The following is a 19,831-nucleotide window of genomic DNA, read 5'->3' on the forward strand; positions in this document are numbered from 1 at the left end:
TTATTTGCAAACTGAACAAATCAGACAAGACAAGTTTATCTGTAAAACACAATTTGTTCTCGAAGTAATTCAAAGTGCTTTACAGAATAAGAAATACATAAAAATCACAATAAAAACAAGTCAGAACATAAATAATCATCATAAAATTAAAAAGAGAAGAGACATTGAATTAGAGAGAAAAGTGCGGAATGAAAATAATGAAATAATAATGTGATTCACAAATTTGTGTGTTAAGTCCAGAATAAAGACAAACACACTTGTTCAACAGAGTGAATCATTTGCCCAACTTTTTAAAACATTTTTGAACCTTTTTTTTTACACTTGCCAAAGTAAAATTCCATGAGAAATTTCATGAAATTCAACTGGGTCCATCAAGCCTCTGAAGTTTAGTGCAGAAGCCTGAAATCTGAGCTGAAAAATCAGTTTTTCTTTAATAACATCAAAAATAATTAATTTATCCCAACAGAATCAATGGAAGTTGAATATAAATATGAACATTGTGGATCATTTGGTACCAGTTTTATGTCTCGATCATCGTTAGTTTCAGAAATATGGCAAAAGTGTCATTTCATTGGGATTTCAAGGACCTTGAATAATAATAAACAATAATAAATAAAATAATAATAAAAAAATATAATAATAATAAATAATATATAATATATATATATATATAATATATATATATATAATATTTTTTTTATTATAATTATTTTTATAAAGTTATTTGAGAAAAACAGATTTTTCTGCAAGAGCTTTATGGACACTGTTAGGATGGAATTTAAGAGACTTAGTGGACCCAGTAGATTTTATTCAATTGAGCAAATATTCCACAGATTTTCTTTTAATTGGTTTTGTCACATTTTAAAATTAGGTACAAGTTGAATTTCTGACATTGAGACAAATGATGCATCCTCCTGTTGAAGTTGAATCGACTCAAAATAGTCAAATATTCTTAATTTAAAACATATTACTTTACCTAGAAATTGTTTTTTGCAGTAAAGAGAGGCATAAACTGTCATTTGTTTTCGTAAAGTACAAAAAAACTGTTTAAAAATGACCAAAACACAAAGAAAATGTGACTGTACTTGTTCACGTGCGTAACATTTTTCATTTCACTATTTTATTATTACAAACTACAAAAAACCGAGATGTCCCACTGTCCCACTTTTTGTTTTAAATGTCTGCTCACCCTGTCTCATGCCCATGAGTGTTGAGAATCCCCACGCTCGTGAACGCGCCTCGCTGATGCTCCTGTCTCCAGGTCTCCGGCCGCAGGTTGTTCAGCAGGACGCGGCTGAAGCGCACGGCTCCGCGGCGGCACAGCGCTCCTCCGGGGGATGCCCTGCGCTCTCTGACCGACACCGGGGACTGACACGGACCTGCCGGCTTCAGCTCGACCGCGGACCGCACTTTTACACCTCGAACGGCGCGATGACGACGCGATCGGAGCGAGAGAAAGCGCAAAAACTTAACGAACAGCACCAGGCGATTCTATCCAAACTGCTCCGGGAAGAGGAGAACAAGTACTGCGCGGACTGCGAGGCCAAAGGTGAGACCGACTCTTTATATTCTGACATTTAAGAACGTGGTTTTGTGCTTTTAAACGTGCAGGGTGTGCAGGGGAGCTAGCAGGAGCACGCGCTGGTGACTGGACACGAGAAAACCGCGTCCTCGTGCTGGACAGAGATTATTTTTATTTATTTATTTTATTAAATTAAAACCGAGTAAATGCACGCAGCTGAAGAGCAGATGTGTAACTGAACAGGAGAATTAAGGCTGAATAAATAATTCTGAGAGGCACCTGTCATTGTAAACACACGGGCAGGCACTTCCGGGAGAGGCTTTCAAAATAAAACGCGTAACTTTAACGTTGTGGATCTCAAAGCGTAATCTCCTTCAGCTGGCACATGATTAGACCACAAGAAAGGCAGTTGTCGTTTTTAAAGGTGTGCAATGTTGTTTTCGGCTTCTTTCCATTAAGATTTTATTTATTTATTGAATAGGGACAGTGCATAATAATGAACATCTACTACACTACAGAGTAAATGTGACAGATTAAACCAGGAGTGTCAGACTCATTTTGGTCCGGGGGTCGTGTCCAACCGACTTTGATCCCAAAGTGTCCGGATCAGAAAACTCATGTCATATAAACCCCAAAAATAACAATAAGTTCAAATATTTGTGCAGAGAAACACAAATCTATTACAGAAATCTGTTTTAATTGATGAACTCTTTCTTTTACAAAATATTATAATATTATGAACAACCTGAAACTTTAAGAAAAATACAATTTCAACACAAAGTTTTAACATGAACTTGTCTGTAAACAGGAATAAGTCCAATTTTTGTTGTAAAAATCCTGCACTCGGCTCCACTTTTCTCATGTTGGACATTTTTCTGATGAGGGTGTCACGGTCAACAGTCAAAACGATCGTCCTTTAAGAGCGTTTGGAAAGAGACAAGTCTTCATTTGTGCTGCTCTGGTGGGAGGGGCCACGTACAGAGACGCTGGAGACGCTGCTGTGATAAACACCACAGAAAATTAACAAGATTTTAATAGAAAATATCATTAAAATATTTTAGTAGAAAATCAGCTGAGGGCCAGATTAAAGGTCTTGGAGGGCCAGATCTGGCCCCCGGGCCGTATGTTTGACACCTGTGGATTATAGCAAGAACGCTCATCCTTTAGTCGCTGTTTCAAGTGGGATTTGAAAGTGTCCAGTGTTGGAGTTTGTTTTATTGATAAGGGGAGAATGTTTCAAAATGTTGTGCCTCTGACTGAGACACACATTGTCTGAATGTGGAGCGTCTGTGTGGAGCTCAGTTTCCCCGGGACGTGGCCCTGGTTCCCTCTGACAGTCTTAAATTACCGTATTTTCTGCACTATTAGTCGCTCTGGATTATAAGACACACTGTCATTAAATGGTTTATTTTTAAACTTTTGGGACTTTAAATGAAACCCAACAGTGTGATGGGTGAGTGGTTTTGTTTGTTTGTTCGTTCACGGTGACTCTGGGCTTTGTTCAGTTGTGGCGTGTAGACAGTGTTGGTGGAGTAACAGATTACATGTACCAGAGTTATGTAATCAGAGTACAAATTATGAGTAACTGTATTCAGTTACAGTTACTGTTTCAGTGAGTGGTAATTGGATTACAGTTACTTTGTTGAAATAAATGGATTACACGGCGGTATTTTCCTGTTTTCACATTTTGGGCTAAAACCAGGACTAAACTAGATCTAAACCAGGACTAAAACCAGGACTAAACCAGGACTAAAACCAGGACTAAACCAGGACTAAACCAGGTCCAAAACCAGGAAAAACCAGGACTAAAACCAGGACTAAACCAGGACTAAACCAGGACTAAACCAGGACTAAACCAGGTCTAAAACAGGATTTAACAGGACTAAATCCTGCTGTGTGGACGTGTCTCTTCTTCTTCTATCAATAATATTTTTAATTTGGTTCAATAAAGTCTGGACTTTTTATTTTCTTTTATCAGACAAAACTTCTTATGTTACGATGTCCTGGTCTTTGCTTCTCTACAGAAAATCAAGTAATCCAAAGTATTCAGATTACATTACTCATCTTAAGTAATTTAATGGATTCTGTTAAAAACTACATTTTGGTGTGTGTAATCTGTAATCTGTAGGGGATTACATTTTAAAAGTAAAGTTCACAACACTGACCATGTGGTTCTCTATATGAGACACAATCATGGAGTGTAAAAACATTTGTGCCGCATACAGAGTCATAAAAGATCTTACTTGTCTAAAATTCACTCAATCCTTAAGTTTACCTTGAATTTACCACAGTATGGCATTAAATTATCTCCATGGAGATGAGAGAAGCGCCTGATCACAGTAAGAATACGATGCTTTTACTTGAAGAAATGTGAGCATGAGGCACACACCCGATCAGATATGGGGTGTCTTTAAAGCACCACTGTGGAACTTTTTACTAAAAAAATTAAAACCCCAAAAACAACTCCATCTTCACATCTCCACAAACCTGACTCGTATTTGATCTCTGCCTGTCAGAGTTATGTTTTAAAGACGTGTAATGTGGTTTTCAGTTCAGTTCTGTGGAGATTTACCTTGAATTTACCACAGTATGGCATTAAATTATCTCCATGGAGACGAGTAAGCGACGCCATCAAGGCAAATTACAGGTCAGATCTGTGGAGAGGCGAGCCTGATCACAGTAAGAACATGATGCTTTTACTCGAAGAAATGTGATGATTAGACGACAAGAAATGCAGTTTTTAAAGGTTTACATTGTGTTTTTTGTTTTTTTTCCATGGAAATTTGGTTTGCCTTGAATTTACCACAGTATAGCATTAAATAATTATCTCCATGGAGACGAGTAAGTAAGATATGTGGAGAGGCGAGCCCAATAACACTAAGAATACGATGCTTTTACTCAAAGAAATGTGATGATTAGACGACAAGAAATGCAGTTTTATAAAGGTGTGTAATGTTGTTTTTGGCTTGTTTCCATGGAGATTTGTTTTGCCTTGAATTTACCACAGTATGGCATTAAACAATTATCTCCATGGAGACCAGAGACGTCTAGAAGCGCCCGATCACAGCAAGAATATGATGCTTTTACTTGAATAAACGTGAGGTAGATCTGTTTTGAAGTTCTTCTGAGGAGTTTTCAAGGCAAAGAAAAGGTCACTGCGGAGACGAGCTTGTGTCGGACTCAGAATCAGATATGGCGTGTTTTTAAAGCATCAGTGTGGAACTTTTTATTGTCTCCATCTCCATAAACCTGACTACAGTAAAGTACAGTCAAGTGTTTTTACTTTGTTGACATGTTTTGGCGGCTGCTGAACTTCAGATTTGTCCCTGGTGCTGGTGGTGACGTAAAATCGTACAAAAATAAAAATACAGGAACATAAATACAAGAAATTATATTATACAAAATTAAACAAACTCCGGGGAAACAGCTGACTTTTTTTTTTTTTTTAAACTTTGGTTTAAGTCATTCAGTTTAATGCAGGGTATTGTGAGTCTTTAAGCAGCTATATTATACAATTTCTCAGCTTTTTTATTAGTTACCGTCTTAACAGCTGTGAAATATTACTGTATTTCATTTTGGAAGTGGTTCTGATTTGGTTTACTGCCCATTTTGTTTTGTGAATATGAAATTTGCCCAACATGATGAGAGTCTGCATTAGGGATGGGCATGATTAGTCGATTAATCGATAATTGATCATTAAGAATTTCATCGATTACGTTAATTTTAATCGACAAATCGAATGTAGGTTGTTGTGTGTGTCGTGACCAAACAGGTGTGTACATGTGTCTCTGCATCAGAAGGAGCGAGACACAAACAGTGGGTCAGTCTGTAACGAACCGAAGCACAAATGTGGATTTAACCAGGATTTGTAGAAGAAATTCCACACTTTCCGTTGCGTTGGGACAAGTGTGAGTCCATGTGCACAGTGGATAAAGCAGCACATATGTTTCTGTGTCCAGTGGGAAAAAGTTTTTCCAGGTGAGAGTCGCTCAATGTGGATGACGAGGCCCCGCCCCCCTCCCCCCGTACGCTGTCCTGGTTTTGACAAACACAAATCTGGTCACACTGACCTGTATTCACCTGAGTCATGTCTTTTAATCCAACACAAGTTGAACCACATCAGCGACACAAGAGCTGGAGTTTTATCTTCACTTAGTTTATGTAAATTAGTGATGTGGTTTTAAGTTTTGTTTCTGTGAGATTTGAACAAAACTGAATTAAACACATTATAATGTCAAACAGCTGATGTGGATCTCGAGCACAGGTGTCAAGGCCCTCCAAGACCTTTAATGTGGCCCTCGGATTTTATTGCTGACTCATTTGATCGTGTCTCTGAACAATTAGTTTTACTCAAGTTTTAACCCAGGGGTGTCAAACATACGGCCCGGGGGCCAGATCCGGCCAGGTCTAAACCAGGTCTAAACTAGGACTAAAACTAACACTCAAAACTAAAGACTAAACCAGGTCTGAAACCAGGTCTAAAACCAGGTCTAAACCAGGTCTAAACTAGGACTAAACTAAACTAAACTAAACTAAGACTAAACCAGGTCTAAATTCTAAACCAGGTCTAAACCAGGTCTAAAACCAAGGTCTAAACTAGGACTAAACCAGGTCTAAACTAGGACTAAAACCAGGACTAAAGCAGGTCTAAACCAGGTCTAAAACTAGGAAAAACCGAGGTCTAAAACCAGGTCTAAACCTAGGTCTAAACCAGGTCTAAACTAGGACTAAACCAGGTCTAAACTAGGACTAAACTAGGATTAAACCAGGATTAAACCAGGTCTAAACTAGGACTAAAACCAGGTCTAAACTAGGACTAGGACTAAACTAAAAGACTAAACCAGGTCTAAACCAGGTCTAAAACTAAGACTAAACCAGGTCTAAACCAGGTCTAAACCAGGTCTAAACCAGGACTAAACCAGGACTAAAACCAGGACTCTAAAACCAGGTCTAAACTAGGACTAAACCAGGTCTAAAACTAGGACTAAACCAGGTCTAAACAGGACTAAACCAGGTCTAAACCAGGTCTAAACCAGGTCTAAACTAGGACTAAACCAGGTCTAAACCAGGTCTAAAACTAGGACTAAACCAGGTCTAAACCAGGTCTAGGACTAAACCAGGTCTAAAACCAGGTCTAAACCAGGTCTAAACCAGGTCTAAACAGGTCTAAACCAGGTCTAAACCAGGTCTAAACCAGGTCTAAACCAGGTCTAAACCAGGTCTAAACCAGGACTAAACCAGGTCTAAACAATATGACCCTAACAGTAGTGTGGACATAGTTTAAAGCAGCATTGATCTCATATAAAAATAATTTTTCTATCAATAATTTTTTTAAATCTGTTTAAGGAAAGACTGGACTTTTTATTTTCTTTTATCAGACAAAACAAAACTTCTCATGTTCAGATCCTCGTCTTTTCTTCTCTACAGTAAAACTAAAGTCTGTTCATTTAGACTTGGGCTCAACAGACAATTTGAAGACAACAAACATGAATTTTCAGGATGTGGTTGGTTCGTTCATGTAGTTTTAAAAAACACGACGATATCAAGTAATCCAAAGTATTCAGATTACATTACTCACTTTAAGTAATTTAATGGATTCTGTTACAAACTACATTTTGGGGTGTGTAATCTGTAATCTGTAGGGGATTACATTTTAAAAGTCACCTTCCCAACACTGGTGTGTGAATGTGTGAAAGGGTCCATGTTGTAAAGCACTTTGAGCCTTGAAGTTGGAAAAGCCTTGTATAAAAATGTGACCTTGACTATTTAACGCTGTTTGTGCCTCTTTTCCTGATTTCTCTGTTCTTCCTGATCCAGCGTTTGGATTTGTTTTTCTCTGATCTGATGACCCGAGCCCCGTCCCAATCCAGAATGTGATTATTTCTTTTACTGTGGTTCTGATGTGGTGGATTTGAGGTTTTCCTGCTCTTTTTTGTCGTTTTTTGTTCTTGTGAATCTCCCTGATGTTTCCTTTTCACATTTATTTGACTCGGATTTCCTCGGAAAATCTTGTTCCTTTGGCTTTAATCTCCAGAAAGTCTCACTGCGCTTGTGTTAAATCGAGTTTCGTCCCCGGTTCCCACGGTTACGCTGAACACGTCTTTTATTGTGAAAGTCCCGAGCCTGTTTCCTGTGCGTTCCTGTGCGAGCGCGGCGGGTTTGTGCGGAGGATCAGGTTGTGTCCTTGACTGATTACTTTATTTATGAGCGGAAAACACACACTCGCCTTCACACCGACTCGAGGCGTCTGTGTGTGTGTGTGTGTGTGTGTGTGTGTGTGTGTGTGTGTGTGTGTGTGTGTGTGTGTGCGCACGAGGAGAGAAGAAGATTTATATTTTACACCACAAACCTCAAAACACAAAACTACATCATCGTTTTTTTCAACATCAGCACGTTCTCCTGTTGTGTGTGTTTTAGATCTGTGTGGATTTCAAATAAGAATAGAATTTATCTAGATAAAAATTATTTTCTATTTTCAGAGTTTAGTTTTTGGCCTCTGCATTTGTGGCTTTATTTTGTGATAATAATTTAATTTATATGGAATATTGTAACTATAGTATATAGATTTTGATAGAATAAATACATAATAAAATAAATAAATAGACATATAAAAATATCTGCCAATATAATAATAATAATAATAATAATAATAATACAATTATATTAAAATAATACTTTTTTTTTGCAATTTATTTAGTGTTTTTTTTTGTCCACACATAAAATGAATATAAATGTAAAAGATAAATAAAATAAATTAATGAATAAATTAATGAATGAATAAATAAATTAATAAATAAAATAAATAACACTAAATTAATTGCCCCCCAAAAAAGATTAGTTATTTATTTATTGTCCACACATAAAATGAATATAAATGTAAAAGGTAAATAAAATAAATAAATAAATAAATAAACCCTTTTTTTTTATTTAGGGTTGTTGTTTTTTTGTTGTTGTTGTTTTTTTTTCCCCACACATAAAAAGAATATAAATGTAAAAGGTACAAAAAATAAATGAATAAATAAATAAATAAATAGTCTTTTTTTTTTTTTCAGTGCTTTTTTTCTCCACACATAAAATTAATATAAATGTAAAAGGTACAGAAAATAAATAAATAATAAAAAATAAATAACCTGATAATAGCAATAATAATAATGATGATACTAAATATTTTTTATTATATATTTATAAAAACAAAGTTTACAAAGTGGTTTATGAGCCACAAAGAACAATAAAAAAAAGCATAAAAATATCACACAGAAAGCACTAAAACAGACAATGATGCAAACAATCCAATAAATTATAATAAATAAATAAAAAGCAATAAAATAAAAATAAATAAGGAGTAAAATCAAGCCAAACCAGTTAAAGGAAGGAAAAACTTGATACTAAAAGCTGATTTTGATGCCTTAATGATAATTTTTAAAAGCTCTTTTTAGACAATACTGTAATTTTCAACACAAATTCATAGTACTTTTTTATTACACCGCGTGATCTTAAACGAATTCTAAAAAAATCAAGATGAAACTGTGGAGGAAAGGTCAGATTTTATTCAGTTGATGTGATTTTATGTGATTTTTCAGTATCAATAGTTGCTTAAACGAGTATTTGCTTAAACTAGTATCAATTTAAGCAGGTCTAAATAAACTCCTGTAGTGTTTTCAGAGTTACTTTTCATCCAGATAGAGGTGCAGTAAAATTCCGAGCTCTGTGCGCGGCCCCTGAACGCCTCTCGTGTCCTGGACCAATCAGGCGCTGTGTTGTTTGTGCGTCACTCTGCTGCCGCTGCCTGTACATCTGAGCCGGAGCGTGAGCCGTCTGTGCTCCCGAGGAAAACACCGCTCCTGTCGTTAACGTGTCACAACAGACCAGATAAATACTGCTCCTTCTCTTCCTCCTCCTCCTCCTCTTCCTCTCTCCATCCCTCTATTTTACTCTGTCGTTCTCTCCTCTTCCCCCTCTCTCGTTCCTTCTATCTTTAGAGATCCAGCTTTTTCATTTCCGATATATTTTGATACGATTTGAGAAGACTGAGGACTGTAGATTAATGCAACAAACACACACGGCAAAAACTGGAGCGTTAAAATGTCAGGGTTAAATATTTCAGAGTTGTTTTTAACCCCAAAAGTGTTTTTTTTAACTATTTGAAAGTTAAATGAAGGTTCGAGTTGGGGTTATTTTCCTAAGTTGATATGGTTGAAGATAAATTAACACTAGTGGAAGTTGAATTAACTTCCACTAGTGTTAATTTAACTTTCCCTAGTGTTAATTCAGCATCTGTTAGTGTTAATTCAACTTCGTGTAGTGTTAATTCAATGTCCGTTAGTGTTAATTCAACATTTATTAGTGTTAATTCAACTTCCACTAGTGTTAATTCAATTTCTCGTAGTGTTAATTCAACTTCTTGTAGTGTTAATTCAATTTCCCTTAATGTTAATTCAATTTCCTCTAGTTTTAATTCAACTTCTAGTGTTAATTCAACTTCCTCTAGTGTTAATTCAGTGTCCTTTAGTGTTAAACTTTCTCTAGTGTTAATTCAACTTCTCTTAGTGTTAATTCAACTTCCCTTAGTGTTAATTCAACTTCCCTTAGTGTTAATTCAACTTTCGCTTTTCACTAGTGTTATTTCAACTTCACTTTGTGTTAATTTAACTTCATCTAGTGTTAATTCAACTTCTGTTAGCATTAATTTAACTTCCTCTAGTGTTAATTTAACTTCCTCTAGTGTTAATTCAACTTCCTCTGGTGTTAATTCAACTTTCGCTTAGTGTTAATTCACATTCTCATAGTGTTGATTCAACTTCTGTTAGTGTTAATTAAATTTCTCGTAGTCTTAATTCAATGTCCGTTAGTGTTAATTCAGTGTCCTTTAGTGTTAAACTTTCTCTAGTGTTAATTCAACTTCACTTTGTGTTAATTTAACTTCCTCTAGTGTTAATTTAACTTCCTCTAGTGTTAATTCAACTTTTAATTCAACTTCTCTAGTGTTAATTCACTTTTTGTTAGTGTTAATTTAACTTATCTTAGTGTTAATTCATCTTTCAGGTCAGTGCACTCTTCCTCCCCTTCTTCCTGTCGTCTCTTTCTCTTCCTTCTTTCTCTTCACTCTCTCATCTCTCCTCTTCCATTTTCTATTCTGTTTTTTTCTCTCTCTCTTTTGCATTTCACATTTGCATTTTGTACCACTCCCTCTGTCTCCTCTCCCTCTCTGCACCTCACTGATAGTCAAAAAAAAAAAAATTAAATGGTAGGAGTTTCTTTGTGAAAAATGAAGATTTAAAATGTCAAAATATGATATAATATTGAATATGTTTAAGATTAGGGCAGTGTTACGCGTGGACACATTGATTCGGATCATTAGTTGTTTTTGTTTCCTTTTGTAGTAAGTTGTAATTAGTTCTTTTTGCATAATTTTTGTTTATGGTTTATTTTTGTCTGGCTGTGCGGACTGCTTTACTTTTCATTATTTTTTTTGGGCACGGGAGGGTTTTTAAAATTTCTTAAAAAACGTTTAAAAAAAAAGAGAAATAAAGAAAGAAAGAACCAACGATAAATAAAAGAAATTAAAGAGCTATATTTTGACTAGAGCCCGACCCATATGGATTTAGTTGTGGCCGATATGATACCGATATAATGGGAGCTGGAGCTGCCGATATAATCACCGATATATTTAGTGATGTAAAAATTCACTGTAAATCTTGAATTATTAAAAAAAAAACTTAGGTTTGGCTCTTGTGGATTTTAAACTGGGTTTATTCAGGCAACATTTATTGTTATTCTGCCTCTTTACATGACATGTCATAGGACTAAAGCAGGACTAAGACAGAACTGAACCAGGACTGAGTGTCTGGACTCGGTCTCTATCTCTCTCCGTCTCTCGACCCCAAGATTAGTCCTGGTTTATTTATTTTATGCTGAATATATTTATGCACACGCAGATTTTTGAAAGTTTCATTTTTAGCCGCTGCTGCTGTCAAACTCCCAAGAGTCTGAACGCGACGTGAAGAGAAAAAAGTGAGAGAAAGAGAAAACACGACTCCCAATCCCAATAAGGATCAGGCTCCCGTCGCCGGATCTAAGAGCCGCTTCGTTCGTGACCGACGCATCACTACAAGCGAGTAAATAAACAATCGCTATTAGCCTTTAGCCGTAAACGCTGCGCGCCGCGGTAATTAATTATATGTGTAAATTTCATCATTCACACGTCTGTTCACAGCTCATTTACAGATCAATGCAGCTCCAGTAAAAAATATACGACCAATATAATCACTTTACAATAGACCAATAGAAAACAGACTGTAGCTACAGCAGATCATCACTAACAAAAACTATCTTCAAAGTCGACATATTTCCAACACTCAGACTCACACAGGCTCCTCCCACATCACAAGTCTGAACTAATAAATGTCCTTTTAATCCAGACTCAAACCGATTGTCCGTAAAAAGAAAATAATCTCAGTGTTTGGATCTGTGTCTGCGGGTGTAAACAAACACATGTGACTCTGTGGTGTGTTCAGGGACAGTACGACACACACACCCACAATGACTCCACAGATAAATACTGATGCAGAGACACATATTTGAACATTTATCTGTCTGTAAATTGGATTAAATGAACATAATGTAGAGAGTCTAAGCTTTATAACGACGTATAACATGTCCACGTGAAATATCGGCCCCTATCAGCAAGTATATCGGCCGATAGCCGATATGCTTCCAGGTGCTTGTATCGGCCGATAATATCATCCAGCCGATATATCGGTCGGGACTCTAATTTTGACTCTTGTGTCCTTTTTAAATATGTTGGGACTCACCTTTTGGCGTCGTAACAGGCAGAAGTAAATGAAGACACTGATATAAAAAAGTCGGACAAAAATCCTGTACTGCATAAAAATATTGTGGTTCTTTTTTGCTGTACATTTTTGTCACAAAGGAGCACAGGTGTAACTATTTTTAAAGGGCTGCAGGAGGGTTAAAAGTGTTTAATATCAGTTATTAAACAGGCATCAATACTGAAAAAACAAACTTTTCCAACACGTCAGGGTCCAGTGGTGGAAGTTCTCAAGACACCAGAGCAAAGATCTCTCCTCCTTGCCTTTTTCTACTCTCTCTTCTTCTCTTCTTCTCTTTTCTCTCGTTCTCTCCCTCCTCCTCTTCCTCTCTTTCTCAGGCTGTTGAAGCATCTTACGTAATCTGACCTTTTCTTCAGAGGTCATACACATTTAGAACACACTGTATGTCCTCGTGTCTTTATCATAAACCGTATGAAAAAGCCTTCAGGCTCCACTCAAATGAACCTCGTGAGTCGGCTGAATAGATTTTCAAAATAAAAAACTGGGACGTTCCTTTTGTTTTGGTTGGTAATAATAAAATTGTGAAACGAGTGTGTGATTAAGGAAAACTGTTACACACTCGGCACAAATTTGAGTCACATTTTTTTGTGTTTTGGTCGTTTTTAAGCAGCTTTTCTGTATTTTACCGAAACAAATGTCAAACAAAATTATGTTTCTCTTTACTGTCGGCAGGATCAGATTGGTCAACAACAGGGACGTCTTGGGAAGGACTAAAGCGTTTTCAATCCTGGTCTGGTCCTGGTCTCAGTCCCGGTCCTGGTTTAGTCCTGGTTTAGTCCTAAATTTAGTCCTAGATTTAGTCCTGGTTTAGTTCTAGTTTTAGTCCTGGTTTAGTCCTGGTTTATTCCTGGTTTAGTCCTGGTTTAGTCCTGGTTTATTCCTAGTTTTAGATTTGTTTTTAGTCCTAGTTTAGTCCTGGTTTAGTCCTGGTTCAGTCCTACTTTAGTCCTGGTTTAGTCCTGGTTCAGCCCTAGTTTTAGTCCTGGTTTAGTCTTGGTTTAGTCCTGGTTCAGTCCTAGTTTAGTCCTGGTTCAGTCCTGTTCCTAGTTTAGTCCTGGTTTAGTCCTGGTTCAGTCCTAGTTTAGTCTGGTTTAGTCTGGTTAGTCCTAGTTTAGTCCTTTAGTCCTGGTTTAGTCCTGGTTTAGTCCTAGTTTAGTCTGGTTCAGTCCTAGTTTAGTCCTGGTTCAGTCCTGGTTCAGTCCTAGTTTAGTCCTGGTTTAGTCCTGGTTTAGTCCTGGTTCAGTCCTAGTTTAGTCCTGGTTTAGTCCTGGTTCAGTCCTAGTTTAGTCCTGGTTCAGTCCTAGTTTAGTCCTGGTTTAGTCCTGGTTTAGTCCTGGTTTAGTCCTGGTTCAGTCCTAGTTTTAGTCCTGGTTTAGTCCTGGTTTAGTCCTGGTTTAGTCCTGGTTCAGTCCTAGTTTAGTCCTGGTTCAGTCCTAGTTTAGTCCTAGTTTAGTCCTGGTTTAGTCCTGGTTCAGTCCTAGTTTTAGTCCTGGTTTAGTCCTGGTTTAGTCCTGGTTTAGTCCTGGTTCAGTCCTAGTTTAGTCCTGTCCTAGTTTAGTCCTAGTTAGTCCTGTTTAGTCCTGGTTCAGTCCTAGTTTTAGTCCTGGTTCAGTCCTAGTTTAGTCCTAGTTTAGTCCTGGTTTAGTCCTGGTTCAGTCCTAGTTTTAGTCCTGGTTTAGTCCTGGTTCAGTCCTAGTTTAGTCCTAGTTTTAGTCCTGGTTCATTCCTAGTTTTAGATCTGTTTTTAATCCTGTTTTTAGTCCTGGTTTAGTCCATTATCTGTTTTTTCATTTTGGTTTTGGAGACAAATAATGAAGAAAATAGTTGTTTTTTTGTTTTCTTATTTTTTATTTTATTTTGAAAAACAAATCAATGAATGATACACGGATTAAGGAAACTTTCTGACTTTTTAAAAATTAGTTTTTCGACTTTTGGGAGAACAAAAAATATCGGATCTGCATGACGTAATAAAGGTAAAAGAAGCTGTTAACTTGAAAACTTTGGTAGAGCTTCTGGAGATGTAAACTGACTAAAAATAAAAGAATCAAATGGATAATTTCAGTCGTGGAATTACCGATCGTTTCCAAAAATATGAACCACAAAATGAAACTGCAAATTCCCCGTGAGCTTCTGCCCTGTCCTCCAGCTCCGTTTTCTAAAATGCGATAATGTCCCTTTTGAAATTTCAGTTTGATTTTGATTTCCGAAGCATCTGCGACCTTTCGGATCATTTTTATTCCGCCGCGCTCGTTACTGTGATGGTTCAAATCTCCATTGTGCTGCTGCGGCACAATGAAAGGCCTGGACGCGCTGGAGGACAGATGGAGCCGCTGAATATTCAAACTCAGGCCAGACCCCAGCAGGACGTCACCTCGGCTCGGCTCGGCTCGGCTCGGCTCACCGCACCGCAGAGCTGGCTCCCGCTTCAAAGGAAAAACAGGAATATTCTCCATAATCAGAGAGGAGGAGGAGAGGAGTGAAGGAGAGGGTCAGAGGAGCAGAGGAGAGGGTCTGGACCAGGACCAGGGTTGGGCGCTATCCAAATTTTTGATACTGTTAAACCTCCTCAGGATTTTACCAGCGTATTACAGTATTACCGCTAGGGATGGGCATGATTAGTCGATTAATCGATAATCAATTGTTAATTCTTCCGACGATCGATTAAGAAAATTTCATCGAATGCCCGTCCCTAATTACCGCATTAACAAAATGTTTTAGTACGACTTTGGTAAACTACGAAGCCGCACTCTGTGGTCTGTACATACGACCTGCAGACTTATAATTATGGATGTAACAATACAAAATACCAAAATACCGTGATATCGTATCGTCAAAGTTCTCACAATAATATCATGGACCATCACAATATATCGAATTACAAGTCTCTTTGTTTAAATTAAAAGTTATGGTGCAGCAATAGATAAAAAAAAGACAGAGGGAACTACACAGACCATGATCCTTTGCTCTATTTCAGTGCAGACGACAAGAAGAAATAACAGTTCTAACACTTTTAAGTCTTAGTTCTTTGGATTAAATGTCCATCTGATGTTAAAATAACTCTTTCCACATTGTATCTTCTGCACAGTTTGGGTTTTGGAACATCCATTACACAATAGTTCTGAAATCTTACTGATTTCTTGGAGTCAGTCACAGACCAGGAACTATGAAAGTCCGACTATTGCTCCTCCCCCCGCCCGTCCTGAGAAAGCACAGGCTCCGCCCTCCAAACGTGACGTAGGCGACAAGTGAGCCGCCCTTCCTCCGCCGTCTCAGGGAGGGAGGGGGAGACAGGCGTGACCCTGACAGTGGCAAAATAAACTTTTATTCATCATGGAGATACAGCGCGTTCAGCCGCATGTGTTGGACCCAGAATCGGATGAAGCTCAAGCACCGCGTCCACATCAGCTGAACATTACTGATTGGTAAAGTTTTAATAAACACTAGTAGATCAACTTATTATATCGTGTAACTGCAGTCGGGGTGGAGGTGGTGGAGCGGGGGAGGGGGGCGTCATAGGTGTATCTACCGCGACATCGTTGTAGCAGCTTTAGTTCGTTGTCACGTGGGAGGGCGGCAGAAATACACTGCAATTTATTACAAAAAAACACCAAATCAATCTAAAAACACTTCGCTGACAAATACAAGGCCCACACATCACTCATAGGCTGCGTTCAGACTGCAGCCTGAAGTGACCCAAATCCGATTTTTTGGCTTCTATGTTCTTGTATCTGATCTTTTAATGACAGTCTGAACGGTCAAAGTGCATTCATCCACCTACACGTTATCAACAAACCACAAACGTCACTATTCTGCGCTGAAGTAGGAGAAAATTGTTAATGAACTCTGTGTGACTGAAGTGAAGCACATCTCCACTCACCACTCTTGGCTCCGTCTCCACATCCACATGTTCCTTTCAACGGACTGAACCACAAAACACCACGACCAAAAACCTCGTCCTTCTCCTTCTCAATCTCCTCCTTAAAACAAGTAAGTTGTTCATGTTCTGGCTCCGGTACGAGAGGAACTTTAAAATCTCCAGGTGCTCGATGCTGCGTCCATGTTTGGACAACTTCTGTAAACACAGAGACGCTCGCTGCGGTTGACGTCGTCGTGTCTCCAGTGTCACATGTGGGACACTTTTGGGCCGTTTAATGTTCACACTGGAGTCACATACAAGTCACATTTAACTGGAAATGTGAACGACCTCGAAAAAACATCAGATTTCACAAAAAAATCGGAATTGAGCGTTAAGCCCTGCAGTCTGAACATAGACTTAGAAGGTAGAAAGATCTGAAAATTTGATTTTGCAGGAGATGGGCCCTTTAAGTGAGCAGTGTTAAACTCATTTTGGTCCGGGGGTCGTGTCCAACCGACTTTGATCCCAAAGTGTCAGAAAACTCATGTCATATAAACCCCAAAAATAACAATAAGTTCAAATATTTGTGCAGAGAAACACAAATCTATGACAGAAATCTTTTTTTTTTCTTCTTTTTTTTTAATTGATGAACTCTTTCTTTTACAAAATATTATAATATTATGAACAACCTGAAACTTTAAGAAAAAGGATACGGAGGAGAAGTTCAGAGGAGAAGAGGATGTAGAGAAGAGGTGTCAGATCATGTGTGTCTTGTGGAACAGCTAATGTTCTTCACCTGCTTCGCTCTGCCTGTAGAAGCGTCTTGTTTGTGTTTTATTCGTGTTCAGGTTTGTGGAGTTTCGTGAGTTCAGAGGATTAACACATTGTTGAGTAAAGCTGATTACAAATGTTCTGTGTGTCTGTGTGTGTGTGTGTGTGTGTGTGTGTGTGTGTGTGTGTGTGTCTGTGTGTGTGTGTGTGTGTGTGTGTGTGTCTGTGTGTGTGTGTGTGTCTGTGTGTGTGTGTGTGTGTGTGTCTGTGTGTGTGTGTGTGTGTGTGTGTCTGTGTGTGTGTGTGTGTGTGTGTGTGTGTGTGTGTGTGTGTGTGTGTGTCTGTGTGTGTGTGTGTGTGTGTGTGTCTGTGTGTGTGTGTGTGTGTGTATGTGTGTCTGTGTGTGTGTGTGTGTGTGTGTGTGTGTGTGTGTCTGTGTGTGTCTGTGTGTGTGTGTGTGTGTGTGTGTGTCTGTGTCTGTGTGTGTGTCTGTGTGTGTGTGTGTGTCTGTGTGTGTGTCTGTGTGTGTGTCTGTGTGTGTCTGTGTGTGTATCTGTGTGTCTGTGTGTGTGTATGTGTGTGTGTGTGTGTCGTGTGTCTGTGTGTGTCTGTGTGTCTGTGTGTGTGTGTGTGTGTGTGTGTGTGTCTGTGTCGTGTGTGTGTCTGTGTGTGTGTGTGTCTGTGTGTGTGTGTCTGTGTGTGTCGTGTGTGTGTCTGTGTGTGTGTGTCTGTGTGTGTGTGTGTGTGTCGTGTGTGTGTGTGTGTGTGTGTGTCTGTGTGTGTGTGTGTGTGTGTCTGTGTGTGTGTGTGTGTCTGTGTCTGTGTGTCTGTGTGTGTGTGTGTCTGTGTGTGTGTGTGTCTGTGTGTGTCTGTGTGTGTCTGTGTGTGTCTGTGTGTCTGTGTGTGTGTCTGTGTGTCTGTGTGTGTGTGTGTCTGTGTGTGTGTGTGTCTGTGTGTGTGTGTCTGTGTGTGTGTGTGTCTGTGTGTGTGTGTGTGTGTGTGTGTGTCTGTGTGTGTGTGTGTCTGTGTGTGTGTGTGTCTGTGTGTGTGTCTGTGTGTGTGTGTGTGTGTGTGTGTGTGTGTGTGTGTGTGTGTCTGTGTGTGTGTGTGTGTGTCTGTGTGTGTGTGTGTCTGTGTGTGTGTGTGTGTGTGTCTGTGTGTGTGTGTGTCTGTGTGTGTGTGTGTGTGTGTGTGTGTGTGTGTGTCTCTCAACACGTTACTCACAATATTTACATTTTTATTTCTGCGATTTAATTTGTAAAAGACAAAACAGAGAGAGAGAGAGATGGAGAGAGAAGAAGAGAGAAGGAGGAGAGAAAGAGAGAGAGGGAGAGAGAGAGGGAGAGGTCGTGAGAAAGATAACAGAGAAAGAGAGGGGGAGGGAGAAAGAGAGAGAGAAAGAGAGAAGGAGGAGGGAAAGAGGGAGGAGAGAGAGGGAGAGAGATGGAAAGGGAAGAGAGAGAGAGAGAGGGAGGAAGGAGAGAGAGTGAGGAGGAGAGATGGAGATGGAAGAGCGAGAGAAAGAGGGAGAGAGAACAGAGAGAGAAAGAGAGCGAGAGAGAGGAGAGGGAGAGAGAGAGAAAGAGGGAGAGAGAACAGAGAGAGAAAGAGAGCGAGAGAGAGGAGAGGGAGAGAGAGAGAAAGAGGGAGAGAGAACAGAGAGAGAAAGAGAGCGAGAGAGAGAGGAGAGAAGAGAGAAAATGAGAAGAACCAGAGAGAGGAGAGAGAGAGAGAGAGAAAGAGGGAGAGAGAACAGAGAGAGGAGAGAAGAGAGAAAATTAGAAGAACCAGAGAGAGAGAGAGAGAGAGAGAGAAAGAGGGAGAGAGAACAGAGAGAGAAAGAGAGTGAGAGAGAGAGGAGAGAAGAGAGAAAGAGAAGAACCAGAGAGAGGAGAGAGAGAGAGAGAGAAAGAGGGAGAGAGAACAGAGAGAGGAGAGAGAGAGAAAGAGAGAGAGAGAGAGAGAGGAGAGAGAGAGAAAGAGAGAGAGAAAGAGAGAGAGAAAGAGAGCGAGAGAGAGAGGAGAGAAGAGAGAAAATGAGAAGAAGAGAGAGAGGAGAGAGAGAGAGAGAGAAAGAGGGAGAGAGAACAGAGAGAGAGAGAGAAGAGAGAGAAAGAGAAGAACCAGAGAGAGAGAGAGAGAGAGAGAGAGAGAGAGAGAGGGAGAGAGAAACAGAGAGAGAGAAGAGAGAGAGAAGAGAGAGAGAGAGAGAGAGGAGAGGGAGAGAGAGAGAAGAGAGAAAATGAGAAGAACCAGAGAGAGAGAGAGAGGAGAGGGAGAGAGAGAGAAAGAGAGAGGAGAGGAGAGAGAAAATGAGGAGAACCAGAGAGAGAAGGAGAGAGAGAGAGAGTGTGCAGCAGGGAGTAAGGGAGAGAGAGAGAAGAGAGAAACGGAGAAGGTGGAGGGAGAGAGGAGACAGAGGGAGGAGAGAGGTGGAGAGGGAAGAGAGAGAGAGAGAGAGAAAGGAAGGGAGGGGTGAGGAGATAGAGAGAGAGGGACAAAGAGAGAGGGGGAAGGAGATGGAGAGGGAGGAAAGAGAGAAAGGGAGAGAGCAAGAAAGAGAGAGAGAGGGGAGGAGAGAGAGAAAAGGGAGAGAGAGAGAGAATGAGATGGAGGAGAGAGAAAGAGAATGAGGAAAGAGAGGGAGAGAGAAAAAGAGAGAGAAGAGAGCGGGAGGGAGGGAGGGAGGGAGGAGAGTGACAGTTACTTTTACAATTCCTATTTTGTGTTTCCTGAAAAATAAAATAAAAAATAAGAACTCTGAGAGAATACTGGTACTTTCTACTTGAGTAATAGTATTTTGAAGTTACTGTGCAGTACTTTTAGCGTGTA

General features: G+C 39.2%; 1 protein-coding gene across 1 annotated transcript in view; it reads left to right on the forward strand.

Annotated features, from left to right (window-relative positions):
- The first annotated feature begins 1,266 nt into the window (after positions 1–1,266).
- The window catches only part of LOC129411595 (stromal membrane-associated protein 1-like), a 287,044-nt gene continuing 268,479 nt past the window's right edge, over positions 1,267–19,831 (forward strand). Inside the window, exon 1 of the mRNA XM_055162925.1 lies at positions 1,267–1,549. Within this exon, the coding sequence (XP_055018900.1) occupies positions 1,432–1,549 (118 nt within the window). The 5' untranslated portion in view covers positions 1,267–1,431. The remainder of the gene's footprint in view (positions 1,550–19,831) is intronic.

The sequence above is a fragment of the Boleophthalmus pectinirostris genome, unplaced genomic scaffold, assembly GCF_026225935.1.
Source record: "Boleophthalmus pectinirostris isolate CB_2022bp ecotype Guang Dong unplaced genomic scaffold, ASM2622593v1 HiC_scaffold_5, whole genome shotgun sequence".
NCBI classification, from domain to species: Eukaryota; Metazoa; Chordata; class Actinopteri; order Gobiiformes; family Gobiidae; genus Boleophthalmus; species Boleophthalmus pectinirostris.